Source organism: Herpailurus yagouaroundi, unplaced genomic scaffold (genome assembly GCF_014898765.1).
Source record: "Herpailurus yagouaroundi ecotype Mexico unplaced genomic scaffold, PumYag 100, whole genome shotgun sequence".
Lineage (NCBI taxonomy): Eukaryota > Metazoa > Chordata > Mammalia > Carnivora > Felidae > Herpailurus > Herpailurus yagouaroundi.
In genome coordinates this window covers 73857607-73869680 of record NW_024412391.1, presented here as the reverse complement: position 1 = coordinate 73869680, position 12074 = coordinate 73857607, and the positions used below count along the sequence as shown (strand labels likewise).

The following is a 12074-nucleotide window of genomic DNA, read 5'->3' as shown; positions in this document are numbered from 1 at the left end:
CAGGACTTGCTAGGATGGGTCTAGATTGTGGCAATGAAAAAGTAAGTGACCAGAGTCTTTTAACACATGTCTTGTCCCATTGCTTTTATGCTTATACTTCTCCCTTTAATACATTTATTCAATAAATATTGAGTGTCTATTTTGTGCCAGGCATTGTTCTAGGCACTTGGGACTAGAGAGCTACAATCAATGCAAAACTCCTGTTCTTGCAGAGGTGAGGTTCTACTGGAGAAGAAAGATTATATTTGATTAAATAAACATTCTATTAATAAACATTATATAAAATTTAAATATATTCAAATGTATAATTATTTAAATAAAGTAAATATATCTTAAATATATATATTATATATATGTATAATTCAGAGGATGCATAATGGGAATTTATGGTGATATGAAGATTTATTTAGAGATTAAGGTAAGGAGAGCCTCTCTGTGGAAGTAAAACTTAAGCAGAAACCTGTAGACAGGCATGAGCCACACAAAGATGGAGGAGAGGGAGATCCCAACACAGGTCCAGGATGGGGAGGAGACTGGCAAGGTCAGTGGTAGGAGCAGAGGAAGAGGAGGGGGCTAATGTGAGGAGTGACTGAGGAGGTTGTGAGACAGGCAGAGAAGAGATCATAAGGGTCCATGTACAGAAATTTTTAATATATTCCGAATTTGATGAGGATCTGCTGGAGAGTTTAAGCTGTGGAGTGTGTGACACAATCTGTCATACATTTTAGAAAATGAACTTAGGTGCAGTTTAGAGAATTGGCTGTAAAGAAGGCAAGAGTGGAGGGAGTCCAGGGACTAGATAAGAGTGTAAAGGGTTAAAAAAAAAAAAAAAAGATGCTGGTTTTGGTCTAATCACCTGATAGCCAATGGGAAGTAAATCCAAACTCTAACTCAGAAAATTAGAGACCCTCTGACATGTTCCCTGCTACTTTTCCAGTTTCACTTACAGTTAAACTCTTCCTCTTCCTCTTTGCTTTATGTTTGGTCATCAGACTGAATGTTTACATATTGTGTTTCCTCTGTTTGGAAGGGCCTCCAGTTTTCTTCTCATGGTTCAACAGAGATTTCACCTTCACATTCCAGAACCTCCTGTGTGAAACATTTCCTGACACTTCCAGAAAAGGAGATCTTTCCACAGAACCTCATAGAGAATAGAACTTCTCTTTCATACTATATTATATTATGCTATTTTATGCTGTGTTGTCTCAATGGCAACTGAAATGTGTGATTCATTTCAACTTTACTAGTCTGAGAAAATTAACAGTATGTAAATTAATGAGCTAAACTTCTTAACCCTAGAAAGCATATCTAGAAATGGGCAAAGAAACAAATTATGAAATTCACATAAGAGAATCAAAGTGTCTAAAGTGCCAAAAAACATTGCCTGTATATAAAATGGTCTACTCTGTGCAGGAAATAAGGCAGTATCTTTCAGTTGGCATACAATTATTCCATATTAAAGCACTGAGTTCAGCCAATTAGAAAAAGGAACCACTGAACTGTGTTTCAAGGCTCAATACATCTAGGAATTTTCAGGCTCAGAAATTATTTAGTATGTCTACCCAACTTCTTTTATGATTAGATAATCAGTATCAGTACCTATAACACAACTCACATAACTCATTTTATCTTTCATTTCACATTTCCAAATCTGAAGTGAATACTCTGGGGAAAAAAATACGGACAACTTCAATCTCTTCTCTGAGTTCATATGAATTAAGGGTACTGGGCCATATATTAAGTTAATGATCAATACATCAACTGGAAATCTACAGTATTCTGTAATGATGTAATTCTACAGTATTAAAGTACTGTCAAAAACCACATTTTCCAAGTTTTCCAAGAAACTAGTTAGGCGAATTTATAAGCCACTGCTAGAAAAATAAATACCTACACATAGAGCAGAATTGAGAATCACTTCTCACAATAGATATAATTCTAGAAAGAAAGCCATACAAAAAATAATTCTCTGTAAATTGAATGAAATCTCAATGCATTAGTGGTTTCCTGACTTAACAGCTAATGACCTCTGTCCCCCCACATGAAGACATTTTTATTTTTAGGATATACTGTTTCAAAAAATACGTAATAACAAAATGCCACTATGAAACTAGAAAACAGACATGAATTTGTAATTTTTAAATATCCCTATCGAGATGTCTCTTTACCTATGAATAGAGTGACTGTCATGCTTAACGGCATATTTTTCAGTCCATGGCCAATGTTTAAGGCTGGTGGAAATGTAGCAATATCTCAGAAAAACCCATTTAGAAGCTTCGGGATTTGAAGACCTGAAGTTCAGAAACCAGTAAATTAATGGAACTTTTAATGTGAACATAAATCCTGTCTTAAATTGAACTATCGTATTTATCAACAGCCTTCTAAAGAGTTATATATTAAATTTTTAGAGTAGAATAAACTTTTAATAGCTGATGATTAACATCTCTTATTAGCTCAGCTAGAGAGATCTTTACAAATGTGTCCAACATATCTGTATATTTTTTTCCTTTGAAGCATACTCATATATTTTTAAATAATTATCACTATTACTTAAAAGAACATAATTTTTTTTTTTGTTTCTATAAGCCCTACGACTAAGGCTTACCTGATGTTATATTAAGAAAGTTGTCAGAAAATAAATAAGCATGAAGGAACTATGAAATCATATTACACTTTCATCTGTCAGCCCCAGAAAAGCTCACTTTTGAGCAGTCAATGTTCTAAGCCCTTTTATGAAACCATTCTGGCTGGAAGAAGATGAAATTACTTTGATGATCCCCAAGGACCCTTCTACTAAAGAACTTCAGGTGTCACTGCATCTAAATTTAAGGGCATCCTTTGCCTTCCCTTTGTTTATGTTCAGTATTTATTCCATCATCCTTGAAAATACATATTAACTATATCCACTGAAATCTCAGTCTACAACTGACATTTGGGAGATTTCAAGATTAGAAGAAAACTTTCAATCTCATTGGTCATAAAGTAATAAATTTCTTTCTCATTTTGCCTCACATAAGATGTCTTCTTTTTTGGTATTTCTAAATGGGTGGAGACTTTTCTGTTTTTCCCCAAATTTCTAATAAACTTGTTCTTACTAAACTTTAGTATTAGGTTCCTAAGTTACCAGGAGCCTCAACACCTCCTCAAGTCTGCACACACATGGTTAACATCAACTCATCTACTGTCTTCTAACTGAAAAGAATCACTCTTACCGTGTAGCCCTCGGTATACTGAAAAGGAGCCCTGGAACTTTCATCTGCTGTTGGACTCAGAGGCTTGGGGTCAGACATGGACCGCTGCATCATCTTGGCTGTTTTAGGACTTGCCGGGGGCACTTTAGCCATATCTGGATGCAGTACTTTCTGCGGACTTATATCATCAGGGAGGGGTTTTTCATAAGGTACAAAGGCTGATTCTAAGGCTTTGCCTGGTGAAAGTGGTGAGATGGGTGAATAAAGGACTTTTGGAGATTTGGGTGGGGAAGGAGCCAGCTGTAATGTGGAATCTGCCCGAAGGTGAGATGAGTAACCAATCTCTAAAGGTGTTGGGCGTTTCTTGTCTTTGGGTGGAGATGTGGCACTCAGATATTGAGGACTCTGTGTGTCTGAATCTGCTTCTGTTTGACATCCTAAACTGCCCCCTTTGTAAGTCTTTTCAGGTGCTGAAATGTGTTTAATTATTTCTACCTTGGCATCCACGCGTGCCCGTACTGAAGGCGTTCTTATGGTTCCGACTGGTTCAGTCTGCACAGATATCTCTGCTACTGTTTGAACTGCTATGCTGGAGACTTTGGAAAGGGGTTTGGTCTTGTCAGCCTCTGCAGTGCTGTCACCATATTTCCCTACTCGAGCTTTCCTCCTTGCTCTAGCAGGCACATCCCATTCATCCTGATCTTCGTCATCAGTTTGGACACTCGTATCAACACTCTTTTTGGTTCTCCTCCTCCTACTCACATAACTCCGATCTGCCGCGTCCTCGTCGTCGGTTTGAACGCCACTGTCCACTATCTTTTTAAAGCAGCGCGGATCATCGGCCATATGTTCCCCGAGCTCATCATACTGTCCACGGACTTTAGCCGCAGCGCTTCTCTTTTTGGGTGGTTTCTCATCTTTCACAACCACATCTGTTAGAGGTATTTCTGAAACCGTACTCAGGATGCCAGGTGGGGCGATGTACTGAGTGACGCCATCAGACTGCACTGTGTACCATCCTTGGCTCTGTGGTATTTCAATCGCCACGACGGCCGAGGCCGTGGTGGTTGCATCCTCAGTTGCCCAAAACTGGCCGCCTTCTGGGGCAGCGTACTGACCTTCCAAAATTGCCTGCTCTGTCGTGGTTTGCGGAGAAGCAGTTCCAGAGGGGTCATAGTTATACTGGTAGATCTGGCGAATCTTCTGCTCTTCTAGCTGCTGGTGAAGCTGTTGCTGCAGCTGTTGGATCTGCTCCAGCTGTAACTGCTGCTGAGCTAATGTCTCCTGCCTCATCATGAACTGGGCTTGCCGCTCTTCTTCCTGCTGATACAGAAGGTGCTGCTTCATAGACTGCAGCTCCTCCAGCTTTTTTTGAACCATGATCTTTTCCTGTTCTCGGAACCTTTGAATCTCCTGACGTTCCCACTCTAATTCCTCAGCAAAACGTTGCTGCTTGATTTTCTCCAGTTCCAAGAGCTCACGCTCCAAGTCGAGCTGCTGCTGCTGTTTGCCTTCTTCGGGGACAATTAAAATAGCACTTTCGTCTCCCACCACTTCGGAAAACACGTCAGAGGCTGTGGTCAGAGTGGGAACGGAGTCTATTGTCTCAGCGGTAAGGGTTTCCACTGTAATAGTTTGCAAACTGGCATTGATATCGATACCGGTTGCTGCAATGTCTGTTTCAGACGCACCTGTTGTTAGGAAATATGATCTAGGCATTGGCTGGCTCTGGTGCAGGGCGGATAGCGAAGTCACCGCGTCAGCTGTGTGCACGCCAGACAAATCCCTCACCGTGGTGCTGAAAATGGAGCCAGGCTGTGTGGTGATAGCAAATGTGGAGGGAATCGGAGTTGCTACTGAAGAATAGACAACACCATTGGATGACCTCAAAACACTCCCCACACCATACTGGGATCCCGGAGGTGGAGTCATTCTCGCTGTGGAATACTGTGGGGTACTAATCCCAACTTCTGAAATGACTTGTCGTGTTTCTGGATATGGACCTGTAGTCTTGCTTGAATAATCCATTACCTCACCTGAAATACAGGGTAGAGTTACAGTCCAGTTCCCAGAATAAATGATGCGTTTGGGGTTTGAGGGCCCTCTTGATCTTGACGAACATAATGAATGGGACTGCATGCAAATCCACAGGTTAATCTAATTGGATGCAGAATGAAAGCAATGTTGAACATGCAGGCACATGCAGGTGACTTTGGGCAGAACAAATTAAAAACTGAAGAAACAAAAGCGCACATGTACTCCGAAATATGCTGCCAAAACATCCAAAGAAAGAGAAAAAGTAACACAATTGGAAAAGGGACCACAATTTCATCCTGAAATGAGATGAGGGACACCATAATGACATTTCAAGGAAAGGTCTGCTGCCACATCATACTGACCTGCAGTAATTCTCCCTGAAGTTAGATCTACTGCTGTATCAGTTCCTCCAGAGTAATCAAAAGCATTCTTACTTTTATAGAAAAAATGTCCAGCTTCTGCTAAATTCGTGTCAGACATGGACGGTTTCATTCCCCCAATCCCTCTAGAACCAGAAGGGCCTGACCGATCATATTGATAGTGGTCATCCCTATAACCAAAACGATCCTCAGGAAGAGTAGTTGCGGGCTGCTGTGCTGTGCAGCTCCTTCCAAAAGGTAACTTGTAAACCATATCGCAGCATACAGCTCTTCTTCCTGCAGTCAGATCGACAGGCTTTTCATCATCTTCTACTATTTTGGTCACCACACCGGAAGCAGATTCATCCATCGTTACAACAGTTCTGTGAGACTTGGTTGTACTGAGATCTACTACTTCCCCATCAGCCATTCCCTGGCGTGTGACGCTATCCGTCCATCCATTTGTGACTCCGACAGGAGGTGCGGTAACAGGTTTTGTAACAGCCAATGTCACTGGGTGTGCTGATGTACCTAAAGATAAGTTTATTGGTGCATCCTCCCTAACTGCAGGAAAGGCCTGGCCACTCGGTATCCTGTACGGGGGAGGCTCAGCATGCTTCGATGTAGTAAGCTGGAGGGGTGCTGGTGTTGCATGTTCTATACCCACTAGGCTTTCTGGGCCCATGGTGTAACCTGAACTAGCTGCGCACGTGACAACAGTCACCGTCTCAGTGACCAGGGGCATCGGCGTTACTGCTGATGAAGTTGCACTGAGATTTATAATAGATGGTTGGACGGCGCTGATTTGTCTCCCATAGACTTCATGTGTGGTGGTCTGCCTTTTCATATCCATTGTGGAGGCAGAAAGATCCATACACTTTTCAGTTACTTTAACTTCTACTTTTGGTACTGTACGCAAATCAATGGCATCACCAACAAGCGGCAACTTTCCATTTTCCTTATGCTGACGCTTCTCTAAATGTAGGTTATCTAGAGCAAGAGGCTCTGGAGGAATCGATATAGAGACGCTGCTGAGACCAACACTAGTGAGTGCACTTCTGGCTGCTGAAGCCTCAGCCTTGGAAACTTCAGTTGTGAAAAACTGTGTAACTGAGGTTGGGGCTGCTTGAAATGAAGATAACGTTGTGACAGGGACAGCAGAAAATGTCTCCAAAGCTCCTGACATGTACAAGCTCTGTTCTGAAGAACTTGGCATTCCTGCAGTTGTCATAGGAGGAACTACAGAAAACACTGGTTCGATGGAAATCAGGTCTTTGGGGGGTGATCCCAGGGGCCAACTGGTAACTGCTTGACTAATTGAAGAATCGGTTGGAGTCCCAGGTTCAGATGGCAATGTGATAACCACGTAGGTTTCCATGAGGGATTTGGAAAATCTTGGTGAGGACTTGTTAGAGTGAGGGGATGCTGGGGAGGTAGGGGAAGGTAATTTATAATCTGCTGAAGTCACTAAATTTAATGTCATGTTTGAAGCTAAAGATAGACCTGTTGGCTTGGGGTGTGTATCTGTTGATTTTTGTGTAGTTACTGGAAGCTGAGGGACTGCTGGTTTAGGGGCAATCGGAGGTTTACTTGGCTCAGGTCTATGTGTAAAGACAAGTCCAGATGGGATGGAAGATGGCTTAGGAGGAACAGGAGGAGGTGCAGTGGTACATATTTTTGTTACAGGTAACCCATTACTTCTTGGAATAGCTGTAGCCTCTACTGTAGTAACAGCATCAACTAGAGGTTTAGCTGTAGTGGTTACAGTCTCTGGAGCTGTAATTGTTAATTTTTTTGTAGGATGAATGATTGGCTTGGGTGAGGTTGGTGGAGGGGGAGGTGGAGGGGGAGGGGGCGGGGGAGGCTGTGCTGATGTGTCCAAAGAAGAACTTCTAAAGAATGGACGCGTTTTAGTTGGAAGAGAGGTAACAGAAGGACTGCCGGATGGCAACGGAGATGCGGGTTTTGTTTGATCAAAGACCTGTCCTGATATAAAGCACGTTGCTGAAACCTGCTCCCCTACTGGAAGGGCCACTGCAGAAGAAGGAGGTTGATCAAACACAGTTTCAGAAAAGCTCATCTTTGTTAGTTCAACCTCAGTCTTCTCCCTTTTATCTCTGTAAGCTTCCAGAACCTCGAGAATAATTCCATTCCCAGTGTCCTTCTTGGCTTTCTTCACTGCGTCTTTTGCAGATACAGGTAAGTCAGTGGAAACAGTGTCAGCAATCAGCCTCTCCGGTTTAGTTCCTATAGATTCTAGAATAGGAGGCTCCACATCAGATAAGGAAATCACGATATGATCAGCACCAGTTCTTCCATCTGGTGTGGTGGCTCGATCTAAAGATACACTTATTTCTTCCGGATAGTCTATAATGCTGCCCGGAAAATATGTTGATGAAGAAATTCCCTCAGAATCTTCAAATTTAGTTACTACATCCACTGGTTCCATATAAACTGTGGTTATGCTATCCAAGGTAGTGACGGGTGAGGAGCTATCTGTGGTACAAACTGAAGAAACAGAAGACGTGAGAGAGGGTGTGTCAGAGGGTGGGACAGATGTAGCACTTTCTGAAGGCTCAGAGTAGGTCAAAATCAGTGACTCATGGGCAATTATCTCTTGGATTTCCCTTGTATAATCTGTTACATATTCATCCTCAATTTCTTCTGTTGAAAAATGTTGGGTTATTTTGACATCTGGGATAGAGAGTGTTGCACTGCTGGTCGAATCTGTAAGAGATGCTCCTGAGAGAACACTTGATGTCAAAGATGCATCGGGCACCCTGTCAAAGTCCACGGTAGACTCTATCATGTCATCTGTGATGGGGGGCTGGGTTGGACTGGATCCAGGTGTTAACTGCATTTGCTGCCTCTTCATGAGTTCTTCATAGGCAGCATCAGCGTCTAATAATTTTTTTTCTTCACTGGTGGAAGTCACCATACTACCCAGATCCACTATTTCATGGCTTTCTGGGATGATAAAAGAGCTTGAAACAATGTCTTCTTGAGGCACAATAGAATGTAAGCTTTCTAACTCATAAAACTCTTTCTGGAGGTCTGTTATTTGTTGCATAGGATCTTCATAAATCTGTTCTGGGAGTCTTATTTTCTGCTCTTTCCCTCTCTGCTGCATAAATCCATTTTCGTCTTCTTGCCTTGTTAGCAAACTGCCATCTACCGAACCATTGTATGTGTCCTCTACTAAAGATTCATAAATATAATCCTCTATTAACATCCCGCCATACAAAGGCTCTTTTTCAAACATTTCATCTCGTTCTGGTACAGCTGGAAAAGGTTTATATTTGTGGGTTTTGTGCATCATTTCTTCATACATCTCCTCGGCACTTTTTAATGCCTTTTGGCCACCTTCTTTCTGCATAATAGACTGCTCATCTGTTGGTGAATATAAAGACACAGCTGTGGGCAATTTATAAACTTTTTGCACTTCTATTATCTTTTCTGGGCTTATTTCAAAGCCTTCTGGGTCTGACTCTATGCTAGGTGAGTATTCAGAACAAGAAGATCGATGCAGCTCCTCCATTTCCGCAGCCTGGCGTAATTCTTCTGTTGGAGATGCATCTTCAATGGGAGAGAGATTACTGGGTGGTGTCTTTGGTCTTTCCCTCCTTCTCTGAGCTCGAAGTTCATCTTTGTCTTTCTTTGATTTCTTACTAGAAGTCTTTCTTTGCTGCTGTTCCAATTCCCGCTGCTTTTCTTGCTCCTTTAATAATTCTTCCTCCTCTCTCAATTCTTCTTCCTCTGAAGAATCTTCAATAGTAGGTAAAAGAGGACCATGTGACCTGTGGCGAGCCTTACGTTGTTGTTTGCTCTCTCCTTTTTTGTGACTTGGGCTACTGTCACTGTCCTCATCAAGAGACGACACTGAGGTAGGGGATGTGCCAGGAGTGAAGCTGGAAGCATGAAGACTAGAAGACCCTTCCCCTCTTGACCTATCTTCTGGGGAGTCTGTCAAGCTTTCCATTTCCAATTCTGGCTCCTCATCAAAATACAAAGCCGTTTTTTTCTGTGATGAGTCTGCAGAGTATTTATCTGCTATTGTGCTGTTGAGTTCAATGGTTTTGAAGCGACGTAGCCCCCCTCCTCCAGAAACTACAAGTTCTTCACTCTCTTGACTTTTAGTTTCTCTGTACTTAAGCTCAGGACTCTCATCAAATGTCTCATCATCTTCATCATGCCACGAATGGCGTCTCCCTGCATCATCATCAAAGCTGGCACTGCTTTTCCGAGTTAGTCGCCTGTGTTTCCCCACTGTTGCTTTCCCTTTTCCTTTCATGTCTTCCTTCTTCTGGCTCTCAATACTACTACTAATCTCTTTGAGCTGGCTCCTAATGAACTCATCATCTTCAGAAGCTGAAGCATCTTCGTCAGCACTCATTTCTATAATCTGTTTTCGAATAAAGTCCTCCTCTTCACCAGACCCTTGACTATCTTCCTGTTTATACTCATCACTGCTCGATGAACCAACACTGGTTCTCCGTTTTCTTTGTGGAACAGGTGAATTTTCACTTTCACTACTGTCTTCAACTGAATCATAAAGCTGTCTTCTTGTAGCTGTGTCATCAACAAACTCGGACTTTTCTTCGTGGTCCTTTCTGGAAGGAATGTCTTGTTGGCTATCTTTTTTTAAAGTGTCTTTTTCTTCTGGACTCTTTTTGAGCTCCTCTTCTGAAATTGTAGTTTCCACTGTTTCAGATAAACTCTGAGTTTTCTGTGGGTCCTTTGGCTGCTCAGAAGAAACCTCATGAGGTTGAGTTTTCTTTTCTGACTTTTCTTCAACAAGTGTACTTGCCTGAGCTTCCAAAATGGAGAGGACCGTACTTTCTAACTTAGCCAAATCTGAGGGGCTGGAAGGACTGCTTTCTTGGGAAAAAGAGTCCTTTTTGAGTCCCTTGAGCAAATCTTTTTCATCGCTTGGAATAAGACTTGGAATTTCACCAAGTGAACTTGATATCCCATCAGAAGAATATCCTGTGTCACTCAGACCTTGTGGGCTTTTTGGTTGCTGAGAACTTGAAGTGTCTGATTTGTCATCTTCCTTTTCCTAGCAGGGAGGAAAAGATACAGGAAAAACTTAACGTGATTAAACTAGTAACATGGCCTCTCTATTACTCCCAATTACTACTATGAACTGAGGAATAATTATAGGATTTCTTTTCAACTATAGGCCAGTGTTTAAAATAAAAAAAAAAAATCTCTGGGCCCAAAACAGTTACAATAGTTGACACATACTGATTAAGGTTAGTTTTCAGTTAAACTAAGTCAAATTAAATGTCAATTCTCAATGACATTTGATTTTTTTCCATGAATACTCTTTATATTTCAATAGCATTTTCTTTCAAACACGTGATTATCTTTCTCAGCACATTTACTTTGGAAAAATGTTCTAAACTGTCAAAGAGAAAAATTAATTTTTCATTAATATAATCAATACTTTTGAATTCTGAGGACAGGCAAAGAAAGAAAAAAAAAAAAAATCAGAGGATGGGCTTTGTACCAGACTACAAGTTTTAAGAGATGATGGAAAATTTCCTTAACAGAAATATGTAGGTAATATGACTGTAATGTTATCCATCTCAACTATCAGAGGAGATTTATTTTTGAAATAGACTCCAATAAGGCACTACTTTTAAAAGACACTTTAGGGGCACCTAGTTGGCCCAGTTGGTTGGGCGTCTAACTTCAGCTCAGGTCATGATCTCACAGTCTGTGGGTTCAAGCCCTGCATTAGGATCTGTACTGAGAGCTCAGAGCCTGGAGCCTGCTTCGGATTCTGTGCTTCCCTCTCTCTCTGCTCTCCCCCTCCCCCAACTCGTGTTCTGTCTCTCTCTCAAAAATAAATAAACATCAAAAAATAATAAAAGATGTGTAAATAAAAAATAATTTAAAGATGTGAAGACTCTATATTTACTTGGTATTGTTATTATAATTGTCTATCATTTGAAGTGAATGTTTAGAAACTATAAACTTTGAAAAAGTTATGCAATAATTACTGACTCATGGCTTTACCTCAAGAGAAATATCCAGCTATTATTTTTATAGTGTTGCTAATCTCATTTATTTTCAGCATCACACCTCAAAGATATTTAATAAATATCACTTACAAATGCCTTCTGACTTTGCAAATACATTGGACTTTTACCTTTACACCATGTCAAAGTCAGCTCCTTTCAACCAGTTCAATAATTACATTTTCTAAATGGGATCGTGGGCTTTCCAAGGAGCTGCGACACTAAGCAGACAAATCACAGCCTCGACCTGCTGCTTTCCTTGGGCTGTGATGAGGCCATGCCAGTGATTTGGTTCCAGAATCAGAGTAGCCTTAAATGAAAAGACTAAGCACAGAGGCTTTTTGTAGAAGTCGAAATTAAAATTACCTATGAGCAAAATGGAACTCAACTGATCCAGTGAGTTTTCATGCTTAGAGTGTTAAAATAACCCCCACAGCCCTATGGAATGAAGAGGTCAGAAA

At 41.2% G+C, this 12074-nt stretch overlaps 1 protein-coding gene across 1 annotated transcript in view; it reads right to left on the bottom strand.

Annotated features, from left to right (window-relative positions):
* The window catches only part of PCLO (piccolo presynaptic cytomatrix protein), a 417562-nt gene that overhangs the window by 195967 nt on the left and 209521 nt on the right, over nucleotides 1–12074 (bottom strand). The window contains 2 exon segments of the mRNA XM_040472795.1: nucleotides 3213–5227; nucleotides 5591–10646. Of these exon segments, the coding sequence (XP_040328729.1) occupies nucleotides 3213–5227; nucleotides 5591–10646 (7071 nt within the window).